We start from the raw sequence: 26,104 nt of genomic DNA, 5'->3' as shown, positions 1-26,104 counted from the left end.
GATATTTGAGGACCCTGATGGATTATATTCCCTCAGAGTCACCCAGTGGTAATATACATAATTTCACAGTCTTAAAAACTTAGTTTGACTCTAGATGATGTGTAGGATTTATATAACTTTGTTATTACTCTGGACATAGAGAAGGCACTGAATCAGATTTCATACTAAGAGCTAACAATAAAAAAAATACCAAGGGCTCATGAGCAGAATGATTTCAGATAACTAAGCAGGTTGCTTTAATCCTCTCTCCTTTTTTTCAAATTCCCTTCTACTTTCCTGTCATAGGATGTGGGTAATCTCGTTATACTGAAGAAAGATCTAAGATTAACTGGCAGAAAATAGTGTTATGTAGAGAACAGATTTCAGTAAGATAGTACCAGCCAACTCCTATTTCCAGAGGGATATTATCCCCTACTTAATTAAGGCAAGCCAAATTGTTTTTTTGTCTTAGTTATCAAGACCACAAATAACTGATAGCAGGGCCTACTGGTAATTAGTTTAAAAAGTGAAGGGCTCTAGTTCAAGGTGGTGACCTATGAAGATACTGAACTCACCTCCGATGGAAACACTGAACCTACATATACATATGGAACAATTTTCTGTTAAAACAAAAAACCTAAAAAACTGGCTGGGTGACCCCTACATACTGGGCAAGTGAGAAAGCCCCAACATCAAAGCAGGTGAGAGAGGCTGAGCCACAATCAAGCTATAAACCCTGTCCCTGTGCTACAACCCACAATTGTGAGGGAACTCAAGAGCTTTCCTCCAAGGAGCGAAGGGTTTGAACCCACTGAGCATCCCCACTTTTATGATCTTCACAGCATAGATAATGCCCCAAAACATCTAACATGAAAACCAAAACTAGACTCAAAGCTACAGCAGAAGGGAAAAAGAGGTCTTCAAGGGTCACCTACTCCCAGGCTCAGTGCAGAGGCAGCCAATCACACTGATACGAAGGAAGCTCATTTAAAATTAGGTTGAAAAAAAAAATTAAGTTGAAGCGTTGGCCCAAGGGGTAGGCATGTAACTTAACACATCTACGGGCTTGCTGGAATACTCTCACAGTGAGGGTGTGGAAAGAGGCTGGTGGGCATCACGTTTTATTTAAAAACACCACCACCACCACCATCACCCGGCCTGTGATTTCCACCTTGCTGCCCCTGCCCTATTACACTCCCAAGCTTCAAGGGGAGTGGCGGGAGGCATCCTGGCACTCTCCCTCCACCTTGTTCTAGCTGGTGCACGCCATCTTCACCCTCTCCCTTTACCCCAGGCCAGAGGGCCAGTATCTCCTGGCAGGGAACTTCTGCGAGCACCTGGTGCCCTGGTTTCTGCAGCTGCTGCCCAGTGGCTGCCCCCTGACAGACTGGTTCTGGAGGCCAGGGTCCCACAAAACTGTAACAATCAGAGAAATAGCTCCTGACAGAGTATAAAACCCAAGGACACTGAAAAAATAGCAGGCTAAAACAAACCACCAGTCTTTCTGAAAAAGATCCCTACTTGCTTTTCCAAAAGGTTTAGCCTGAAGGAAAGGCTTGAGTTTGGCACACATTGAGGCGCCTATGGATAAGCTCTCAGGGAATGGAGGTCATTAGATATAATCTTGGCATTTTTCCTCTGCCTTACGCCAGCAAGGCAGTGTTTCCCAAAAAGTTTATCCACTACGCTTGTATGGTGTCCCAAGCCCTGCAGGTGCCACCAGGGGACATCTCTACAACGCCTGGTTCTAGTGGCCAAGGGCTTCTGCTTGCAGGTCCCACAGGACTGTAACCCATGGGGCTTGTGTTCCAGGTCTCATGAGACTACAACAACTGAAGAGACAATTATTGGCAGGTTACCAAACACAGAGCACTGGACAAACAAAACTGAAACTCACACTCTCACCTTCCCTGAAAAAGGTCTAGGGGCAGGCCTCAGGTCTGCACACACCCAGAGTCCTGCCACGCTTCTCACAGCGACCCATCTCACAGTTACCTCTGCCTCACTTCAGCCTGCTGCTGTCTCCCAGGAAAGAGCTTTATACTTGTTTGGAACCCCAATCTGTGCTACTAACAGTATAAACATTATGGTATATACCTGAAACTAATGTTATGTCAGTTATATCTCAATTTTACATTTTAAAACAAGATAAGAAGTTACTGGAAGTTATTTTTTTTTAATTACTTTAAAAAAGAAATTTCCTGGACATACAGGTGGAGGGCTGAAAGGATTCATAGTAAGCCTATGATAATGACACCCAACATGGGTATTACTTAATTGCTTATGTAAAAACTTAAAAGAAGCACATGAAAAGATACTTAACGTCAGCAGTCATGATGAGAGAGCACTTTACAACCATGAGAATTAGTTCGAGTGAGGATATAAAGAAACTGGAAACTTCATACATCACTGGTGGGAATGTAAAATGGTATGGCTGCTTTGGAAGACAGTTTAGTAGTTCTTCAAAACTTGAAACATACAGTTACTCTATGACTTTGCAATGCTACTCTTCTCCCCCAAGAGACTGAAAACTTATGTCTACATAAAAATTTGTACAGTAATGCTCACAGCAGCATTATTTCTAATAGCCAAAAAGTGGAAGTAAATGTCCTCAACTGATGGAGGAATAAAAACAAAATATGGTGGTATATGCATAAAATGGAAAACTGTTCAGTGATAAAAAGAATGAAGCACTTACTGTCATATGTTACAATACAGATGACCCTTAAAACATGCTAACTGAAAGAATCCAGACAGAAAAGGTTTAAATCATACGGAATGTCCAGAATAGACAAATCTAGAGACAGAAAGTAGTCTGGTGGTTGCCCAGGAGTAGAGAGGAAGAAGGAAATGGAGAATGACTGTTGATGGGTACAGAGTTTCTTTTTGGAGTGGTAAAAATGTTCTAAAAAATAACTATGGTGATGGCTGTATAACTCTGAATATAAAAACTGACTTGTATCCTTTAAAAAACACTGAATTGTATCCTTTAAAGGGGTTAATTTAATGCTATGTAAATTATATCTTAATAAAGCTGCTATAGCGAAATTAAAAACCAAGAGATAAAACCTTCATTTTCTAACTCTTAACTTGAAAACCTTAAATTCCTTTAAATTTTAAACTTTAATTTAACTTAATTTTAATTGTGATTTTAAGTAAACTTTAAGCCAGATCACAATTTATCAACCAATACCTGTCTGCACCCCAGTGTCCTTCCTGGGAGAGGTTGTAGAGTTGATGTATGTATTCATTTTACTGCTCACTTTATCCAAGCCATGTCTTGAGTTTGCAGTGTTGTTAGTAGAGGCATTATATTCCACTTGTATTGTATCAACTGGCAAGAGAAATAAGTTATCTGATAAAATGATACAGCAGCAAGTAAATAAATATGACTTTTAGTTTAATCAAGTAGTGTAAACACTGCAATAAAAATTTAGAAGGGTTAGCCTCAAGTTTCTTATAAAAAGTTATCAGCATTTTTATCCCTTACTGAACTTAGGAAGATTACTTAATGGACAACTCTGTACAAATGGGTACAAAAGTATACATTTTACTTATTGTGAGGGAAATGTTAAGAAAATATATGTGAAAAGATACTGGAAAGTTCAGCATTATTTAGTTCTACTCTTAACGCAGTTTGCCAAGTAAGCATTATAAAATTACATTAGTTCAAAGTCTGAAATTCCTTAAGAAGTATTTAGTTAACAAGTGTTTAAAAGGTATTAAAAACAGGCAATTATTCTCAATCTTAAAAAAATGCTATAATTATAAATAAAATTCCAGTTGTGCTTACTGCCTAGATTTTGAATCAATCTAGAAGGGTCATGTCCCTTCTGAGCCAATTCTCGGATTCTCTGCTCTTGTTTCAGTCTCTGGGCCAGCTCCTGCGCTTTCTGCATCGTCTGGAACAGCTTATTCGTCTGCAGAGTCATCATTTCCTATCAATGTTGAAGCGCACAAAGTTTTAAATACAATTATCAAACATGTACAGACGTGACTATTCTCTCTCAGTAATAATTAATAATTTTCTAAGTTCCTACTGTATGCCAGGCACTATTCAAGAAACTGAGTAGAGCAGCCAACAGAACAAAGTTCCTTCCTTTCTGGAGCTCATATTTTAGTATCTTTTTCTACAGCTATATTAGACCACAAACACAAAAACTCTTTCACCCACTCAAGATTATACTAATAAAGTTTCCAAAGCTTCTAAAACCAATGGTCAACTCCATAATTTTATTAAGGTGCAAGAAAACTAGAGAGGCCAGAAAGTTTGAGTTTCTTCATGTTACAAAAAATCACAAACTTTTTTGCCAACCGACTAGATAATTAAGAACTAATACTCAAGATTTATGGTCATTTTTTATAATTCAAGCAAATAACATTCTTTTTTCATGTATGTAGTTATTTCACAGATGTAGTTGGCTCAGCATATTCTATGTATCCAAATCAGAACCTAAACCATTCATCAGCTAATTCTGAAGCAAAGGTTGCAAGCGGGAACTGGCAAGAAAAGGCATGCTACCATGCCACCACGCCACTTCCAAGCTCCAGGGCAAGTGCTCTGTTGTCTATTCTGTAAATCTTATGAACCTTTGGCGATCGAACGTCACTGTATAACCCTGCTCTTTGTCAGGTCCACTCAAACACAGCACTTGATATCACCATACCTATGCAGTCTGTACCACTGGCTACAGAAGTTCTCCTACTCTTTTTAACAGATCTTTAATTAGCACAGAGGAACCCTCTAACATAGCAACAGAATCTATGATCAATCCCAGCCAGTCATTCTGCAAGTAAATGCTCCTGTTCACAAATGAATACAGACAGAAAGCCCAATCATTTCTCTTAACATATCTAGAAATTTATTAATAATCATTGCTTAGGAAACACTTCAAAATTAAGCATATGGAAAATTTTTGTTTTATGTGTAATAACTCATCTTGACCTCCCCTCTCCTGAGAGAGAAAAAAATAGCATCTGTGAAAAAATCTTTTAAAAAAATAAAAGCTCCAGCTTTCTACTTACAAAACCTTTATACAAAGCTTTAATGTTTCTGCAAACAGCTTCACTATTTCAAAATACATGCAAATATTCTGGTTATTTTTTTCTTTAAAAACAAACCCACTTTTACTTTAAAATGTCACAGTTAGGATACAGATAACCTACTTCCTTTTGTTTTTGCTTAAGTATGTCTTCTTCATACTGTCTCTGCATCTGTTCTCGTTCCCGGGCTAAGCGACGCTCCTCCTCTTGCTCCTCCTTCTTTCTCTGCTCTTCTTCGAGCTGCTTTTTCTTGCGCTTCTCTTCTACTTGAGCAGTGATAGCTTTCTACTCATAAACAGTAACATAAATCACTGTCATAAATCTAAAAAATTCACACAGCATTTTTCTGGTGTTTCAAAATGTGCATCAATATACAGAGGGTAGTATGTACATGAGTTAAGTTAGAATGTCAAATTAAATTAGAATGTCAGGTTTTTCCCATCTCCCACCTGCCAAGTTCTACATGCCTTTTCTTTTTAACCCCAGGAGGGCTCTTAGAAGAACTCTCAGTGTTTAACATAGTGCCTAGTAAAAATAGCAGATGCTCTATAAATGTCTGTTCACTTAATTGACTGTTAACTACATGAACTAAGCCAAATTCTTCACACAGTAGACATTTTAAAGAATTATTAAGACATTCAAGTCCCTTTAGTATTAGACTAAAATTAGGGTAGGATTTTAATCTTAGTTTCCTTTCTTATATTATCTGCTAGATTTCTTAATCATAATTGTACCTCAATCCTTTATATATATTTCCCTTCAAAGACCTAATTCAAAGACCCTGAACAGAATTCAGAAAAACTGGAGGGGGAAAAAAAAACCAAAAACAACTTAATACTATTAACTTAAACAGATTCAGTATCATTTCAGATACACAACCTATACATTAGAGACCTTCTCTCTTGGAAGGCAGGTGGCTGTACCATGTGATACAACCTAGTTCTCAACATGAACATGATTCTAATATAACGCCAGTTGGGGTAGGGATTAGATGTAATCACAGGATTGTACAAGGCTTGTGCTCTAAATTTATAGCAAAAGTTTAATTTCCATTCACTTAGGTATCTAGGCCATGACTACTAACTATTAAGGCAAAGAACAACACGTTACAATGCGATACCTGATGTTCTAACTGCTTTTGTCGCCTCCTGTCTCGTTCCTCAATCTGAGCTGGGTCCAAAAGAGCAGTCATAGAACGGAGAAAGCTGGCAAGATAGATATATTAGCTACTTAAAACCCACAAAGGTGAGTTTAACAAAGTACTAACTCATTTTTGTTCGAAATACATCATTTCTACTATTTTTTTTTTTTGATAGGCAAGAAGGAGATTAATACAAGCCACCTGAAAGAGGTGCAAGTGGGAAGGCAAGGAGCCCCACCGAGTCATTTCTACTATAAATAAACATAGGGAACTGAAGACAGTTAAGATATGAACAGACAACAGCCCTAAAAAACAGCACACAGACTTTCTTAAACATCAATCAATACTGAAGAATGAACTTACTTCGTTTTCTGAATGTTTGCCACAGCTGTATCTCTAAAAGGTTTCACTGTATGTTCCTCCTCTGAAGGTTCAATCTGGCTTCCAACTGTAGGTGTATACAGACTGCTGATGTCAGCCAGCTCCTGAGTGTCCGGAGAGACACAGAAGTACTCTGGTTGTTTCTGCACTGACTGAGAGGATAGTCGAGACTGAGAACCAGGATAGTTCTTTAAGGAATCAAAGGGCATCACCCATCTGTCACGTTCCTCACCCTAATCACGACAAACAAGACCTGCTAAGAACTTTAATAACTCTTCTTACATTTAAAATCCCAAATGACAAATAAACACAATTTCTAAAAGTCACCACACAGCAAAACAAGTGTCATGAAAATTAACAAAACTGCATTCTGTATTGATTCCACATATGTTGAGATAGCTAAGCTTAGAGAATATGAAAAACTCAAAGAATTAAGAAATGTCTAACAAGTTACAAGAAACTATGCAAAATCGCACTTACTAAATTCATTCAAAAAAGGTTCACAAGAGCAAATGTGGAAAAATTTAAATATTCTAGTCTTGTCATGCAGTTTTAGGATACTTTTAAGTTTATGATTAAAGATGTTTAATTTTTTTTCCCTGTATACCCATGAAACTTTATAAATTACCATTGAGGATAGAATTTTCTCCTCTGCTTTTTTTTGCCGGTCATCTTCTATTTGTTTGTTCAACTCTTCAATCCATTTTCTCTGCTGTTCTTGTTTCACAGCACTGAAAGGGTGCGCCAGCAGTACTGGTTCCTAAACAGTCATCAATACCATTAAAAGTTTACATTTCTTTTCCTAATCACTTTATCTTTTACAAATCTTTCCATAGAATTTATATATATTTAATGTGATAATATATTTATTTCTAAGAGATGCAATAATTTTAAACAAAAAAACTCAAGTATACAAGGAGCCCTCATAGTCAACAAGAGTCTGAAATGCAGTGAAGTGAAGTCACTCAGTTGTGTCCACCTCTTTGTGACCCCACAGACTGTAGCCTACCAGGCTCCTCCGTCCGTGGAATTTCCCAGACAAGAGTACTGGAGTGGGTTGCGATTTCCTTCTCCAGGGGATCTTCCCAATCCAGGGATTGAACCCAGGTATCCCGCATTGCAGGCAGACACTTTACCATCTGAGCCACCAGGGGGACAGTACTTGGGTGCAATCTCAAAAACAACAGAATAATCTCAGTTTGTTTCCAAGGCAAATCATTCAATATCATAGTAATCCAAGTCTATGCCTCAACCGCTGATGCTGAAGAAGCTAAAGTTGACCAAATCTATGAAGATGTCTAACATCTTCTAGAAATAATAACCAAAAACAGATGTCCTTTTCATCATAGGGGACTGGAATGCAAAAGCACGAAGAGATGCCTGGAATAAAGGCAAGTTTGGCATTGGAGTACAAAATAAAGCACAGCAAAGGCTAATAGAAGTTTTGTCAAGGAACACGCTGGTCATAGCAAACATCCTTTTTCAACAACACAAGAGACGACTCAACATGTGGACATCACCAAGTGGTCAACATTAAAATCAGAATGATTATGTTCTTTGCAGCTGAAGAGAGAAGCATTATATAGACAGTAAAAACAAGACCTGGAGCTGACTGGTTCATTCCATTAGCTCCTTTGCATAATTCAGGCTCAAACTGAAGAAAGTAGGGAAAATCACTATGCTATTCAGGTATGACCTAAATCAAATCCCTTATGATTACACAGTGGAAGTGAGGAATAGGTTCAAGGGATTAGATCTGTTAGACAGAATGCCTGAAGAACTGTGGATGGAGGTTCATAACACTGTACAGAAGGAAATGATCAAAACCATCACAAAGAAAAAGAAACACAAGAAGGCAAAGTGGCTGTTTGAGGAGGATTTACAAATAGCTGAGGAAAAAAGAGAAGTGAAAGGCCAAGGAGAAAGAGAAAATTATACCCAACTGAATGCAGAGTCCCAGAGAATAGGAAGGAGTGATAAGGCCTTCTAAAATGAATAATGTAAAGAAATGGAGGAAAATAATAGAATGGGAAAGACTAGAGATTACTTCAAGGAAGTTGGCGCTATCAAGGGTACATTTCATGCAAGGATGGGCATGATAAAGGACAAAAACGGTATGGACCTAAAAGAAGAAGAGATTAAGAAGAGGTGGCAACTATACAAGAAAGGTCTTAATGACCCAGATAACCATGATGGTATGGTCACTCACCTAGAACAGGACATTCTGCAACGAAAGTCAAGTGACCCTTAGGAAGCATTACTACGAACAAAGCTAAGGGAAGTGATGGAATTCTAGCTGAGCTACTGTAAATCCTAGAAAATGATGCTGTTATAGTGCTCTACTTGGTATGTCAGCAAATTTGGAAAACTCAGTAGTGGTCAAAGGGCTGGAAAAGGTCAGCTTTCATTCCAATTCCAAAGAAAGGCAATGCCGAAGAATGTTCAAACTACTGTACAACTATGCTCATTTCACATGCTACCAAGGTTATGCTCAAAATCTTTCAAGCTAGAGAAATTCCAGAAGTACAAGCTGGGTTTTGAAGAGCAGAGGAACCAGAGATCAAATTGCCAACATCTGTTGGATCATGGAGAAAGCAAGAGAATTCCAGAAAAATATCTACTTCTGCTTCATGGACTACACTAAAGCTTTTGTGTGGATCACAGCAAACTATGGAAAATTCTCAGAGATGGGAGTACCAGACCACTTTACCTGTATTCTGAGAAACCTGTATGCAGGTCAAGACACAAGAGTTAGAACCAGACATGGACAACAGGCTGGTCCAACATGGAAAAGGAGTATGTCAAGGCTGTATTGTCACCCTGCCTATTTAACTTCTATGCAGAGTACATCACGCAAAATGCCAGGATGGATCAATCACTAGCTGGAATAAAGACTGCTAGGAGAAATATCAACAACTTCAGATATGCAGATGATACTACACTAATGGCAGAAAGTGAAGAGAAACTAAAGAGCCTCTTGATGAGGGTCAAAGAGGTGAGTGAAAAAACTGGCTTGAAACTCATCATTAAAAAAACTCACATTATGGCAGCCAGTTCTATCACTTCATGGCAAATGGGAAAAAGTGGGAACAGTGGCAGATTTTATTTTCTTGGGCTCCAAAATCACTGCAGACATTGAACACAGCCATGAAATTAAAAAGAAGCTTGCTCCTTGGAAGAAAAGCTATGACAAAACCTAGACAGTGTATTAACACAGAGACATCACTTTGCTGACAAAGGTCCATATAGTCAAAGCTACGGCTTTTCCAGTAGTCATGTACAGATGTGAGAACTGGACCATAAACAATGCTGAGCGCCAGTGAACTGATGCTATCCCATTGTGGTGCTGAAGAAGACCCCTGAGAGTCTGCAAGGAGATCAAACCAGTTGATCTTAAAAGATATCAATATTCACTGGAAGAACCATTGCTAAAGCTGAAGTTCCAATAATCTGGCCACCTGATGCCAAGAGCCGATGCACTGCAAAAGATCCTGATGCTGGGAAAGAGTGAAGGCAAACGGAGAAGGGGGAAACAGAGGTTAAGATGGTTAGTTATTACCACCGATTCAATGGACATGAATTTGAGCAAACTCCAAGAGATAGCAGAGGACAGAGGAATCTGGTATGCTACAGTCCGTGGTGTTGCTGAGTTGGACACGACTTAGCAACTAAAAAAGCAATACAAGTCAATTTTTCAGAATGATATTTTTAACACATACTAGCAGAAGGATATAACTAACAGTAAAGAAAGGAAATTTTCTAATGAAAATTCTAAATTTCTAATGAAAATAGAAAATTCTCCAAAACAACTACAGATTTTAAAATTTCTAGCCTAATATAGTCTCATTTACTTTGAAAGGAAATTACTAATGGTCTGAATAGATGACTACTGTTTACACCTGGCTTCAGAATACAAAAACACTACTTTTGGACCAGTAGTCAGGAGGATATAACAGAGCCAGCTGCTTTCTCTTTTGAATCACAATGTCTCTCAGTATATTTTCCCCTCCATTTCTGCTGTGACAGCTCTATCAAGATCTATGATACTTCAATAAGAAAAATACATTGTGTCCAGAGTAAGTCCCTGAATTTTATGAAAAAACAAAAACAAAAAACAGCAGCATAAAAGTTTATTGTTGTTTTAACCTAGGAGAGTTTACTATGCTTTAACAAAAAAGAAAAGGATATATTCTACTCAAACTGTCTTGAAAGGCAAGTTATGCAACAAAACATTGTTACATAACTACAGGACATAATTTTAAAAACAGTTTGACAGAATAAGATAATGGAGATATACCTTACAATATTACTTTCTGTCCATATTTTCATCAGAAATAATGGCAAAGCTCAAAGTTTACAACCAGTGCCTTGATCAAAGGAAATACTTAAACAAAAAGGAAAAATTTTAGTATCTCAGATGCTCCCACACATTTTTAAACAGAAAAAAACTATCCATTAAAGTCTAAAAAAAACTACTCAAAAGGAGCTTTATCTTCAAGTTAAGGGATTTAACAATTCTATTTTTAGAAATTTATTTTAGAGATCAAACTGGGGGTCGGGGGAAAGACCCTTTGAACTCTTTTTAAAAAATTCAGAGAGTCATCCAGTGGTTAGGACTCCATGCTTTCATTGCCAAGGGAGCAGGTTCAATCCCTGGTCAGGGAACTAAGATCCCACAAGCAGAGCAAAGTGGCCAAGAAAACAAAACAAAACAAAAAAATTCACAACAAATGGCATGAATCATCATAGAATCCTATAATCTGTTTCTTAAGTCTGATGTAACTAGATTTGGCTTCAAATTTTGGTGAAGTCTCAAATTATTCAAAAATAAGACACAAGTCAAAATACCTTTGAAAACTCTTAAAATCCTAAGTGTTTCATATATATGTCTTGTATTTACAAGCCTGTAGAAGATTTAATAATCAGTTCTTCTAATTCAGTCTTCGATGTCTTACTCAAGGATGTCTTACAAAGCCATTACCATTCACTTGCTTCCCAACTAATTAAGTCATTTCACTTCTTCAACTGAGTAGAAAACTCTATTACTTTCTTGTTTGCAACTTCTCCCCAGTGTGCATTCAGGTAGAAGAATGAAAGTATAAAGATCCGGGGAATGGGAGAGGTGGTAGGAAAATGAAACCTTTTTTTTTTTTTTAACTTTTATTTATATAGTTATGGCTGCACTGAGTCTTTGTTGCTGCACGCAGGCTTTCTCTAGTTATGGCAAGTGCGGCCTACTCTTCATTGTGGGACACAGGCTTCTCATTGCAGTGGCTTCTCTCGTTGCAGAGCATGGGCTCTGGGCACACAGGCTTCAGTAATTATGGCCTGCAGGCTTAGCTGCTTTGCAGCATGTGAACTCTACCCAGAGCAGGGATCAAACCCCTGTCTCCTGCACTGGCAGGCAGATTCTTAACCACTAAACCACAAGGGAGGTCCTCAAGTCTCACAATTACTGAGCTCATTTTAGTTGAAATTGAGTAAGGCAGATAAATGTAAAATACAAGACACACTGTGTAACAAATGTGTTATGATTATCTAGCACCTCCCTTCTGTTAATTCTTCCATATATCTAAGAATAGAAACTTCTTTTTCTAGGCTTATCCACTTTTTCAATTTCTCTCCTTCACATTAATGACCTGAGATTTCCCTTCCTTCCCCTGCATAAAAACTCCTTTTTAAAACACCTATTTAAAATAAATAAATAAATAAAACACCTATTTTGAGCCTATTCTTAACTGAGAGCCTTGAATGAAATCTCATTTTCATAGGTACTCAATACACTACTGCTACTGCTAAAGTCACTTCAGTCGTGTCCGAATCTGTGCAACCCCATAGATGGCAGCCCACCAGGCTCCCCCGTCCCTGGGATTCTCCAGACAAGAACACTGAAGTGGGTTGCCATTTCCTTCTCCAATGCATGAAAGTGAAAAGTGAAAGTGAAGTCGCTCAGTCATGTCCGACCCTCAGCGACCCCATGGACTGCAGCCTTCCAGGCTCCTCCATCCATGGGATTTTCCAAGCAAGAGTACTGGAGTGGGGTGCCATTGCCTTCTCTGACTCAATACACACTTCCTCACAAACAGTTCCTAAAGTAAATTCTGAGCTACCTTCAAGTCATTCTATGTTAGAAAATGTTAGTCTTACTATAATAAATGCTGTATGAATGGCAGGTATATCAGAACTGAAAGTAGTTTCCAAATGGTCACCTAGACATACCCAGTGCTGTTTCATTTAATTCCCTCCTTAAAGCACGTCTGGGAAAGAATAATCAGCTGTGACTTTGCCGTAAGAGTCCTGTTTGTTGTCAGTGCATGATTCTAAGTCCAGACACCAGGAGCCTCTTGCTTTAGACACTTCTGTTCACCTACTCATCTTGTCTACTCAGTAGGCATAAAAGGCATTCTGGATGGTGGGTAGTTTCAGGACACTGAGCTAGAAAGAACCAGATCTTCCAAGAGGAAGAGCAGCACAACTAAGAGCTACATACAATCATTTGGGGGGCAGGGGGCGGGAGGAGCACTTTGAACTTCAAAGTTACTTTAGAATCCTCTGAAACAGGCCTATAGTTTCCTTCCTTCCTTCTACTTTCTTTGGGTTTAACTGTTACAATTCTTTCTCTAACTTCTTCAAATGAATACTTAGATCACTGATGTTTTGCTTTCAGTCTTTTCCAAGAAATGCATTTAAGCATATAAATAAATTTCCTTATAAGTACAGGAAGCTCATATGTTTTCATAAATGACATTTTCATTATCATTCAGCTCAGAACATTTTCTGTGAGTTTTTCCTTCTTTCACTTAGAAGAATATTGCTAAAAAATATCAAACATTTGGAAATTTTCTTATTATCACTTATTACTGATACCTAGCTTAATTCCAATGTGATCAGAAAACACATTCTGTGTAATCTGAATCCATGAAACTTGTTGAAACTTTATGGCCAAGCAAATAATTAATTCTTACATTTTGAAAATATTTTGCCCATAGATTCTTTGAGTTTTCCACATAAATGACAAATTACTACAATTTTATTTTGTCCTTTCGGGTTCTTAAGACTTTAATTTCTTTTCTTGCTATACTGGTTAGGACCATCAATAACAAATAGTAATAATAATTGGCATCTTCATTTTTAATTTAAAAAGAATACTACTAAAATATCTCATTCAGCATGATGTCTGCTATAGTTTTTTAAATTCTCAATTGGAAATTTCTAACTACCTGAAATATTTTCCTTAATGAACTAGTTTCGAGTTTTACCAAATGCTTTTCATCTACCTACTGTTTCATTTTATTATGTTACAATGGTACACTATACTTGTGGATTTTTAAAAAAATCTCCTTTACTACTTATCATGAATCTATCTTAGTCATGATATATTTACCTTTTCATACATTGTCAAATTTTACTTGCTAATATATTTTATGATTTCTGTGTATATATCCATGGGTGAAATAAACGTAATTTTCCTTTTTTGTTATTTTTCTGGCTTTTAACAACAAATTTATACTGGGCTTACAGAATGAATAGGGGGCCATTTCAAATTTCTACTGCCTAGAAATATGATTAAATTTGGGACTTAGTTCTTTAAAGTTACATAGAAATTGTCAGTAAAACCATGTAGTCATTTATTTTCCTTATGGTAAGTTGCTTTTCTTTAATAAACCCAGATCTACAATTACTTTAACCAGGAGTATGCAAGCTTTCTACTTCTTTTTAAGTCAGTTGTAAGTTACAATTTTTCCAGCCATTTACTCACTTCATCTAACTTAATTATTAACTTACTAATGATTCTCTCTCTACCTGCAATGCCATTTTTACTCATTACATGTTTCACTGACTGGTACCCTTATTTTCTTCCCCTTTTTTTAATTTTTAAATTTAAGTAAAACCAACTTGCAACACTATGTTAGTTCTAGGTGCACAATATAGTGATTCAGTATATCTATACATTACAAAATGATCACAATAAGTCTTGTTACCACCTGTCACCAGGCAAAGTTATTACAATATTATTGACTATATTACCTATGCTGTATATTTTATCCCCATGACTCATTATTTTCTAACTGTAAGTTTTTATCTCTTAATTTTTCTTACCTATATCACTTATCCCGCCACCCTCTATATCCCTCCTCTCTAGCAATACCACTTGTTTATTCTCTGTATCTATGAGACAATTTGCTTCATTATGTTCGATTCATTTGTTTTCTAGATTCCACATGTAATTGAAATCATATTTGTCTTTCTCTGACTGACTTCACTTAGCATTACTATCTTCTAGGTCCATTCATGTTTTCACAAACAACAGGATTTCATTTGTTTTTATGGCCAAATGCATGTACCAAATCTTTATCCATTCATCTACTGACAGACACTTAGGTTGCTTCTATATCTTCCCTACAGTAATCAATGATGAAATGAACATGGGGTGCATATATCTTTCTGATTTAGTGGGATTTTTCCAGAGGAAAAAAAAAAACAGAAATAGAACTGGTGGACTGTACGGTAGGTCTGTTTTTAATTTTTAGAGGAAGTTCTATACTCTTTTTCATAATGGCTATACCACTTTAGACTCCCACCAACACTCAGGCCTAGTGTTATGGGTAACTTGCACACACAACGACTCTAGTGCTCTCTTCCACCTGTTTAGTTGTTGTCAATACCAAGTTCTGCCTCTTACTCTAAAAAGGAACTCACAGGCATATGAAGTATGTAGTACACTTGGATCCTAACAGGCCATCAAACAATTCAACTTTCTTGTTTAATTATTAAATCTTTCTGATAAGGCAAAGAGACCCAATCAGTTGTTTGTCCTTTTTTTTTCAGTTGTGCAGCATGTGGGAACTTAAGTTCCCTGACTGGTACTGAACTCGTGCAGAAGAAGCAAGGAGTCCTAACCACTGGACCATGAGTGGAATTCACCCCACTCAGTCTTCAAAAATGAAGAAGACTTTTTCCATAAAGTTCAATTTTGGAGGACTGAAATGGGGATCCGCTGAATCCAAGACTGCCCTGTAGAGAGAGGCAAAGGGAAGCTTTAGCTAGGACTGGTTCATTCTGGTCAGGCTATGGTATTTATTTCTTCTGAAATTAGGCTCTCAGTGTATTTGGACAAGGTTATAACTTAGATATTTACCTCTCCTCGGAGAAGGCAATGGCACCCCACTCCAGTACTCTTGCCTGGAAAATCCCATGGACAGAGGAGCCTGGTAGGCTGCAGTCCATGAGGTCACTAAGAGTCGGACACGACTGAGCGACTTCACTTTGACCTTTCACTTTCATGCATTGGAGAAGGGAATGGCAACCCACTCCAGTGTTCTTGCCTGGAGAATCCAGGGGATGGGGGAGGCTGGTGGGCTGCCATCTATGGGGTCACACAGAGTCGGACACGACTGAAGCAACTTAGCAGCAGCAGCAGCAGCATAACTTAGACAAAACCCATTTCTATTGTGGAAAGGGCTTCATAATTCACACTCTTCCCATGACTCTAAAGTAACCAGACAACAGATGGAATATAAAGGTTCTATGCATCCCATTTTTATTCTACTGCATTGTGACAGGTTTTTAAGAGTCCCAAACAAGATAAATCCTAGAAGAAACACATCAAGACATATATTAATCAAACTAACAAAAATTAAATACAAAAAAAAAAACCACACAAAAAAACATGAAAAGCAGCAAGGGAAAAGCAAAAAATAACATACAGGGGAATCCCCATAAGGCTATCAGCTAATTGTTCAGCAGAAACTCTGCAGGCCGGAAAAGGAGTGGCAGGATGTATTTAAAGTGATGAAAACACCTACAACCAAGATGACTCTTCCCAGCATGGATCTCATTCAAATTTAATGGAGAAATGAAAAGCCTTCCAGACAATCAAACACTCCGAATTCAACACTACCAAGCTGCCTTTAAACAAATGCTAAAAGAACTTCTCGAGGCAGAAAACACAAGGGAATAAAAAACCCCACAAAACCAAATCCCGAACAATTAAGAAAATGGCAACAGGAAAGTATACATCAGTAATTTCTTTAACTGTATATGGATCAAATGCCCCAACCAAATGACATAGACTGACTGAATGGATACTAAACAAAACCTGTGTATAGGCTCACTTCAGACACATACAGACTGAAAGTAAGAGGGTGGAAAAAGACACTCCATGCAAAAGAAAGCTGGAGCAGCAATGTTCTTATCAGACAAAATAGCCTAAAATAAAAACTGCCACAAGAGATAAGGATACTACATAATGATCAAGGAATCAACTGAAGAAGAAAATATAATTTTTATATCTTTTATATATAAATTTATATTCATAAATATTTATGCATCTAACATAGGAGCACCTCAAGACATAAGGCAAATGCTAACAACCCTAGAAAGAAAAACTGACAGTAACACAGTAAGAGTGGGAGATTTTAACACCCCACTTACACCAGTGGACACATAATTCAGGCAGAAACCAAGGAAACACAAGCTTTAAGTGACACAATAGACCAGATAGATTTAATTGCTATTTATAGGACATTACAACTGAAAGCAGAAGAATATGCCTTCTTCTCAAAAGCACATGGAACATTCTTCAGGATAGATTATATCTTGAGTCACAAATCAAGCCTTGGAAAACCTAAGAAAACTGAAATTTTATCAAGCATCTTTTCCAACCACAATGCTATGAGATTACAAATCAACTGCAGGGGAAAAAAACCTGTAACACACACACACACACACACAGGCTAAACAGTGTGATGCTATAAATAACCAAGTGATCACTACAGAAATTAAAGAGGAAATTTAAAAAATACACAGAAACAAATGACAATGAAATGACACTGACGATGACCCAAAACCTATGGGACCCAGCAAAAGCAGTTCTAAGAGAAAAGTTTATAGCAATTCAATCTCACCCCAAGAAACAAGAAAAATCTCAAATAAACAATCTAACCTTACGCCTAAAGCAACTAGAGAAAGAAGAACAAGTAAAACCCAAATTCAGTAGAAGAAAAGAAATCATAAAGATCAGAGCAGAAATAAATGAAATAGAAACAAAGAAAAGAAAACCATGAACAAGATGAAAAGACAACCCTCAGAATAAGAGAAAATATTTGCAAATGAAACATATAAAGGAATAATCAATCTCCAAAATATACAAACAGCTCATGGAGCTCAATATAAAAAACAATCCAATCAAAACATGGGTCCAGTACAGTTCACTCAGTCATGTCTGACTCTTTGCGACCCCATGGACTGCAGCACGCCAGGCCTCCCTGTCCATCATCAACTCCCGGAGCTTGCTCAAACTCATGTCCATTGAGTCCGTGATGTCATCCAACCATCTCATCCTCAGTCGTCCCCTTCTCCTCCTACCTTCAGTCTTGCAAGCATCAGGGTCTTTTCAAATACATCAGTTTTTCGCATCAGGTAGTCCAAGTATTGGAGCTTCAGCATCAGTGCTTCCAATGAATATTTAGAACTGATTTCCTTTAGGATGGACTGGTTGCATCTCCTTGCTGTCCAAGGGACTCTCAAGAGTCTTCTCCAACACCACAGTTCAAAAGCATCAATTCTTTGGTGCTCAGCTTTCTTTATGGTCCAACTCTCACATCCATACATGACTACTGGAAAAACCATAGCTTTGACTAGACAGATGTTTGTCAGGGAAGTAATTAATGTCTGCTTTTTAATATGCTGTTAACGTTGGTCATAGCTTTTCTTTCAAGGAGCAAGCATCTTTGGATTTCAGGGTTGACTGGTTCCAGCCAACAACTCCAGGAGGGCCTTTGCCCAGGCCCCCAGGCAACATGTTGACCAACATCCAGTGACAGGTGAAGGTTCACACATTCAAGAGGACCAGCAGTGGTACAACCATGCCACTGGGCATGTCCTCCAGCTACGTGAAACAGCTGAAGGGCATGGCCCTGCTAGTCAGGGCCTGACAAAATGTAATCCACTGGAGAAGAGAATGGCAAACCACTTCAGTATTCTTGCCTTGAGAATCCCATGAACAGTATGAAAAAGCAAAAAAGATATGACACTGAAAGATGAACCTCCCAGGTCAGTAGGTATCCAATATGCTATTGGGGAAGAACAGAGAAATAGCTCAAGAAAGAATGTTCAGACTATGTTCTTTCAGCTCAAGAAAGAATGAAGATGCTGAGCCAAAGTGGAAATGACGCCCAGTTGTGGACATATCTGGTGGTGAAAGTAAAGTCTGATGCTGCAAAGAACAATACTGCATAGGAACCTGGAATGTCAGGTCCGTGAATCAAGGTAAATTGGATGTGGTCAAGCAGGACATGGCAAGAGTGAACATAGCCATTTTAGGAATCAGTGAAATAAAATGGACAGGAATGAGCAAATTTAATTCCGATGACCACTACATCTACTACTATGGGCAAGAATCCCTTAGAAGAAATGGAGTAGCCCTCACAGTTAACAAGAGTTTGAAATGCAAACTTGGATACAGTCTCAAAAAAGACCAAATGATCTGGGCTCGTTTCCAAGGCAAACCATTCAACATCATAGTAATCAAAGTCTATGCCCCAAACACTAATGCTGAAGAAGCTGAACGATTCTATGAAGACCTACAATGTCTTCTAGAACAACAACAACAATAACAAAAGTTCTTTTCATCATAGGGGACTGGATGCAAAAGTAGAAAGTCAAGAGATACCTGGAATAATAGCAAAGTTGGCCTTGGAGTACAAAATAAAGCATAGCAAAGTCTAACAGAGTTTTGTAAAGAGAACGCACTGGTCATGGCAAACACCATCTTTCAACAACACAAGAGATAACTCTACACATGAATATCACCATATGGGCAATACTAATATCAGGCTGATTATATTCTTTGCAGCTGAAGATGGAGAAGCTGTATACAGTCAGCAACAACAAGACCTGGAGTTGACTGTGGCTCATTCCATTAGCTCCTTATTGCAAAATTCAGGCTCAAATTGAAGAAAATAGGGAAAACCACTAGGCCATTTAGGTATGTCCTAAATCAAATCCCTTATTACACAGTAGAGGTGATAAATAGATTCAAGGATTAGATCTGGCAGACAGAATGCCCGAAGAAATATGGACAGAGGTTCATAACACTGTACAAGAGGTGGTGACCAAAACCATCCCCAAGAAAAAGAAACACAAGAAGGCAAAGTGGTTGTCTGAGGAGGCCTTACAAATAACTAAAAAAAGAAAAGAAGCAAAAGGCAAGGGAGAAAAGGAAAGATATACCCATTTGAATGCAGGGTTCCAGAAAATAGCAAGGAGAGATAGTCTTCCTAAATGAACAATGCAAAGAAAGAGAGGAAAACAATAGAATGGGAAAAACTAGAGATCTCTTTAAGAAAATCAGAGATACTAAGGGAACATTTCATGCAAAGATGGGCATAATAAAGGACAGAACAGCAAGAAGCAGCAGAAGAGATTAAGAAGAGGTGGCAAGAATACACAGAAGAACTATACAAAAAAGTTCTTAGTGACCCAGATAACCACAATCGTGTGGTCACTCACCTAGAGCCTGATGTCCTGGACTGTGAAGTCAAGTGGGCCTTAGGAAGCATCACTACGAACAAAGCTAGTGGAGGTGATGGAATTCCAGCAGAGCTATTTCAAGTCCTAAAAGATGAGGCTGTGAAAATGCTGCACTCAATATGCTAGCAAATCTGGAAAACTCAGCAGTGGCCACAGGACTAGAAAAGGTCAGTTTTCATTCCAATCCCAAAGAAAAGCAATGCCAAAGAATGTTCAAATAACCATACGATTGCACTCATTTCACATGCTAGCAAGATTATGCTCGAAATCTTTCAAGCTAGGCTTTAGCAGTATGTGAATTGAGAACTTCCAGATGCACAAGCTGGGTTCAGAAAAGGCAGAGGAACCAGAGACCAAACTGCCAATTTCTATGATCTGCTGGATCACAGAAAAAGCAAGGGAATTTAAAAAAAAAATCTACTTCTGCTTCATGATTATGCTAAAGACTTTGACTGTATGGATCGCAACAAACTATGGGAAATTCTTAAAGAGATGGGCACACCCAATCATCTTACCTGCCTCCTGAGAAACCTGTATGCAGGACAAGAAGCAACAGTTATCACTGGACATGGAATAACAGATTGCTTCAAAACTGGTAAAGGAGTACATCGAGGCTGTACATTGCCATCTGCTTATTTAACTTATATGCAGAGTACATGATGAGAAATGCCAGGCTGTATGAATCAAAGCTGGAATCAAGATTGCCAGGAGAAATATCAATAACCTCAGATATGCAGATGATACCACCCTAATGGCAGAAAGTGAAGAGGAACTAAAGAGCCTCTTGATGAAGGTAAAAGAGGAGAGTGAAAAAGCTGGCTTAAAACTCAACATTGAAAAAATGAATATCATGGCATCTGGTCCCATCACTTCATGGCAACTAGATGTGGAAAAAATGGAAACAGTGACAGACTTTATTTCTCAGGCTCCAAAATCACTGTGGACAGTGACTGCAGCCCTGAAATTAAAAGATGCTTGGCTCCTTGCAAAAAAAGCTATGACAAACCTAGACAGCATATTAAAAAGCAGAGACATCACTTTACCAACAAATGTCCATCTAGTCAAAGCTATCTTTTTTTCTAGTATCAGGTATGGATGTGAGAGTTGAACTATAAGGAAGGCTGAACACCGAAAAACTGATGCTTCAGAACTGCATTGCTGGAGAAGACTCTTGAGAGTCCCTTGGACAGCAAGGAGATCAAAACAGTCAATCCTGAAGTATATCAACCCTGAATATTCATTGGAAGGACTGAAGCTCCAATACTTTGGCCACCTGATGCAAAGGGATGATTCATTAGAAAAGACCCTGATGCTGGGAAAGATTGACGGCAAAAGGAAAAGAGGGCAACAGAGGGTAAGGTGGTTGGAAGGCATCACTGACTCAATGGCCATGAGTTTAAGCAATCTCAGGGAGAAGGACAAAGAAGGCTAGCATGCTGCAGTTCATGGGGTTGCAGAGGGCGAATATGACTTGATGACTGAACAAAAACAACATGGCTGATTCATGTTGTTGTACAGCAGAAATTAACACAACACTGTAAAGCAACTATATTTCAATAAAAAGATATAAAAACTTCAAAAAAGTCCCATCCTGTAACTGGTGTAAATCTATAGAAATTCTCCCTGAACTCTGACTATGCTATAATGACTTCTTTTGGTACAGGACATAGATAGAGATGTGTTATGGATTATCCTTTGTGTCTGTGAAAATGAATAAAGGAAACCTCATTTAAAATGGAATCAGGAAGCTCTGAAGGGGGATCTGTCACTCATGTATGACTCACCATAGCTTACAGACCCAAACAAAATTTTCTTCTGACCAGCAACAAGCTTTCCATCACCTACAGCCACCACAACCCTCCCCAATTTTCTCCTTTCCTCTATAAAAGAAGTCCATCTCCTGTGTTCTCCAAACTTGCCTGTGGTTTGTCATCATTGGCTTATCCCAAATTATAATTCTCTACTATTCCCAAATAAACTCATCTTGTTAGCAAAATAATTGGCTCTTTTGTTTTTTAAGGTCAATACATCCTTTTGTGTGTCAGAAATATTCTGTAACATAAGTCAGAGAGTTGAAAAGTCAAAAAAGGGAAAGATAGAGATACATGATTCAGTGACGATAATGCATATATGAATACCCTGGGCATTAATGTGGACCACTGTTTGTGTATACACATTAAGAAAGCATAATACCAAAAAGGATCCAAATCAAACTCACATGATGCACAATAACCACGACCTTCAAAAGTCTACACACACACACACAAAACTATTAGACTAAAACAAATTTGGCAAAGTTGCAAGATATAAAACCAAGAGAAAATATCAGTTGCATCTCTACACACTAAAAATGAATAACCCAGGAAAACAAAATTAAGAAAACAATTCCATGTACAACAGCACCAAATACTAAGAGTAAAATACTTTTAAATAAGTAGGCCAAATACATGTACACGGAAAACTACAAAACACTACTGATGGAAATTAAAGGCACAAAGAAATAGAAAGAAATTCTACCTGCATGGATAGGAAGGCTTCATATTGTCAGGATTACCTAAAGTAAGCTAAAGAATCAAAACTTGAAATGAAAGAAAATTTCCCTATGAAAATTTTGATGATTTTTGCAGAAATGGAAAAATTCATCCTGAAACACATATGAAAAGGAACCCTGACTAGGCAAAAACAATATTGGGGAAAAAAAAGAAAGAAACAAAATTGGAGGACTTAATACATCCTGATTTTAAAATTTACTACAAAGATATGGTAATCAAAATACTGACATGGTGGCATACAGACATACAGAACAGTTGAATAGAATGGAGAGCCCAGAAAAAAATCCTTTCATATACAGTTTAATGAATTTTGACAAGGGTGCCAAGATGATTCAATGGGGAAAGAACAATCTGGTGCTGGGAAAACTGGATATTCACATGCAAAAGAATGAATTTGGATGCTTACCTTACACCATATGGAAAAATTAACTCAAAATAGATCAAAGACTAAAACTATAAAACTACTGTAGAAGAAAACTTACAGGAAAAAAACTCCACAATGTTAGATTTGGCAATGATTTCTTGGATATGACACCAATAGCTCAGGCAAGAACAAAAAAATAGATAAAATGGTCTTCATCAAAATTTAAAACTTTTATATATCAAAGGACACTATGAAGTAAGTGAAAAGGCAACTCATGAAACAGAAGAAAATATCTGTAAACTATGTATCTGATAAGGAGTTAATAGCCAGAATATGTAAAGTTCTACAATAAAATCTAATTTAAAAATGGACAAAAGACTTATAGACATCTCTCCAAAGAAGATACACAAATGGCCAACAGGCACATGAAAAAATGTTCAACATCATGAGTCATTAGCGAAATGTAAATCAGAACTACAATTAGATTCATTAGGATGGCTATTACTGAAAAGAATAGAAAAAACAAGTGCTAGTGAAGATGTAGAGAAATCAGAACCCTTGTGCACTGCTGACAGGAATGGACAATAGTGAAGCAACTGTGCAAACAGTGTAACAATTAAAAATAAAAATTTCAAATTAAAATTGGTAAAAATTTAACATAAAAAGATAACACAAAGGGACCTTCCTGATGGTGCAGTGGTTGAGAATTCACCTGCCAATACAGGGCACATGGGTTCAGTCCCTGATCCAGGAAGAACCCGCATGCTGCAGAGCAACTAAGCCCACACACAACTACTGAGCCCCCATGTTGCAACTACTGAAGCGCACATGCACCTTAGAGTCCATGCTCTGCAACGAGAAGCCACCACAATGAGCAACCTGCACACCACACCGCAACTAGAGAAAGCTCGCACAGCAACAAAGACCGAGAGCAGACCCCCCCCAAAAAAAAGAAAGAAAAAAATTTTTTTTAACTTAAAAAAAAAAAAAATTACCATATAATCCAGCAACTCTAATTACAGATATAGATCCAAAAGAATTGAAAATACAGATGTGGAAAGATTATTTGTACATTAAGGCTCATAACAGCATTATGTCCAATAGCCAAAAGGTGGTAACAATTTAAATGTGCATCAACATTTGGATAAATGGATAAACAAAATGCAGCATTATACATATAATGGTATTTCAACCTGAAAAAAGGAATTAAATTCTGATACATGTTATAACGCGGATGAACCCTGAAAACATTAAGTGGAATATGTCAGACACAAAAGGACAAATACCATGTGAGTCCACTTAATTATACTGAGAATAGTCAAATTCATAGAAACAGGAAGTAGAATGGTAGTTGCCAGGGGCTAAGGGGAGGGAGAAATGGGGAGTTACTGTTTAATGGGTACTGTTTCAGTTTGGAATGATAACATTCTGGAGATGGATGGTGGCAATGGTTGCAAGACAATGTGAATGCATTTAATGCCACTTGAGTGTATACTTCAGTTCAGTTCAGTCCCTCAGTCCTGTCCAACTCTTTGCGACCCCATGAAACGCAGCACACCAGGCCTCCCTGTCTGTCCATCACCAACTCCCGGAATTCACCCAAACCCACGTCCATCGAGTCAGTGATGCCATCCAACCATCTCATCCTCTATCGCCCTCTTCTCCTCCTACCCTAAATCTTTCCCAGCATCAGGGTCTTTTCAAATGAGTCAGCTCTTCTGATCAAGTGGTCAAACTGTTGGAGTTTCAGCTTCAACATCAGTTCCTCCAATGAACACCCACGACTCATCTTCTTGCAGTCCAAGGGACTCTGAAGAGTCTTCTCCAACAATACCGTTCAAAAGCATCAATTCTTCAGCGCTCAGCCTTTCTTACAGTCCAACTCTCACATCCATACATGACCACTGGAAAAACCATAGCCTTGACTAGACAGCCCTCTATTGACAAGGTAATGTCTCTGCTTTTTAATATGCTGTCTAGGTTGGTCATAACTTTCCTTCCAAGGAATAAACATCTTTTAATTTCATGGCTGCAATCACCATCTGCAGTGATTTTGGAGCCCCCCAAAATAAAGTCAGCCACTGTGTCCACTGTTTCCCCATCTATTTCCAATGAAGTGATGGGACCGGATGCCATAATCTTAGTTTTCTGAATGTTGAGCTTTAAGCCTACTTTTTCACTCTCCTCTTTCACTTTCATCAAGAGGCTCTTTAGTTCTTCCTCACTTTTTGCCATAAGGGTGGTGTTATCTGTATATCAGAGGTTATTGATATTTCTCCTGGCAATCTTGATTTCAGTTTGTGCTTCCTCCAGCCAAGCGTTTCTCATGATGTATTCTGCATATAAGTTAAATAAGCAGGGTGACAATATATAGCCTTGACATACTCCTTTTCCTATTTGGAACCAGTCTGTTGTTCCATGTCCAGTTCTAACTGTTGCTTCCTGACCTGCATACAGGTTTCTCAAGAGGCAGGTCAGGTGGTCTGGTATTCCCATCTCTTTCAGAATTTTCCACAGTTTATTGTGATCCACACAGTCAAAGGCTTTGGCATAGTATATACTTAGAAATGATTAATACTGTATTTTTTTGGCCATATGACACGTCTTGTAGGATCTTAGTTCCCCAACCAGAGACAGAACCAAGGCCCACAGCAGTGAAAATGCTGAGTCTTATTAACTGCTGGACTGCTTAGGGAAGTCCCAAAATGATTAATTTTATGTTATGTATATTTTGCCACCAAAAAAAGGGTAAAAATTAGAAGAATATTTTGTTGTCCAACTGCAGAACTACGGTCTGGTGGTAGCAATAGGAAGCTAGCAGAATGATAACCACACCTTCTATCCCATGTTAGAGAGTATGAAAGAATATACTCTTCTTAATAAAAGGCTTCCCAGGGAAGGGTATAGTCATTAGAGAAAGCCAAGGTTTCCGGTGAGGTATTGTCACCAGAAAGTGAGGTATTGTCAAAAAGGCTGAGGCTATAAGTGAAATATTTCTTAGAAACACAGTAAGAAATTTTAAGTTGCAGAGCGTAAAAGAATGTTTAAGTTGAACAATACAGGAAAGAGAATACAGGACCATTCAACTGGGGAAGGAGGAATAAGATTGAG

General features: G+C 38.0%; 1 protein-coding gene across 10 annotated transcripts in view; it reads right to left on the bottom strand.

The window, feature by feature from the left end:
- The window catches only part of CCDC66 (coiled-coil domain containing 66), a 50,608-nt gene that overhangs the window by 7,769 nt on the left and 16,735 nt on the right, over nt 1–26,104 (bottom strand). For all 10 annotated transcript variants that reach the window (XM_040246409.1, XM_040246410.1, XM_040246403.1 and 7 more), the window contains 6 exons: nt 7,173–7,304; nt 6,527–6,777; nt 6,143–6,227; nt 5,146–5,307; nt 3,773–3,917; nt 3,173–3,313 (listed from right to left, as the gene is read on the bottom strand). In XM_040246409.1, the coding sequence (XP_040102343.1) occupies nt 3,173–3,313; nt 3,773–3,917; nt 5,146–5,307; nt 6,143–6,227; nt 6,527–6,777; nt 7,173–7,304 (916 nt within the window). The remainder of the gene's footprint in view (nt 1–3,172; nt 3,314–3,772; nt 3,918–5,145; nt 5,308–6,142; nt 6,228–6,526; nt 6,778–7,172; nt 7,305–26,104) is intronic.

This window comes from Oryx dammah, unplaced genomic scaffold (genome assembly GCF_014754425.2).
Source record: "Oryx dammah isolate SB20612 unplaced genomic scaffold, SCBI_Odam_1.1 HiC_scaffold_9, whole genome shotgun sequence".
NCBI lineage: Eukaryota > Metazoa > Chordata > Mammalia > Artiodactyla > Bovidae > Oryx > Oryx dammah.
Note: the sequence above shows the minus strand (reverse complement) of the source record. Positions and strands in the feature narration are given on the sequence as shown.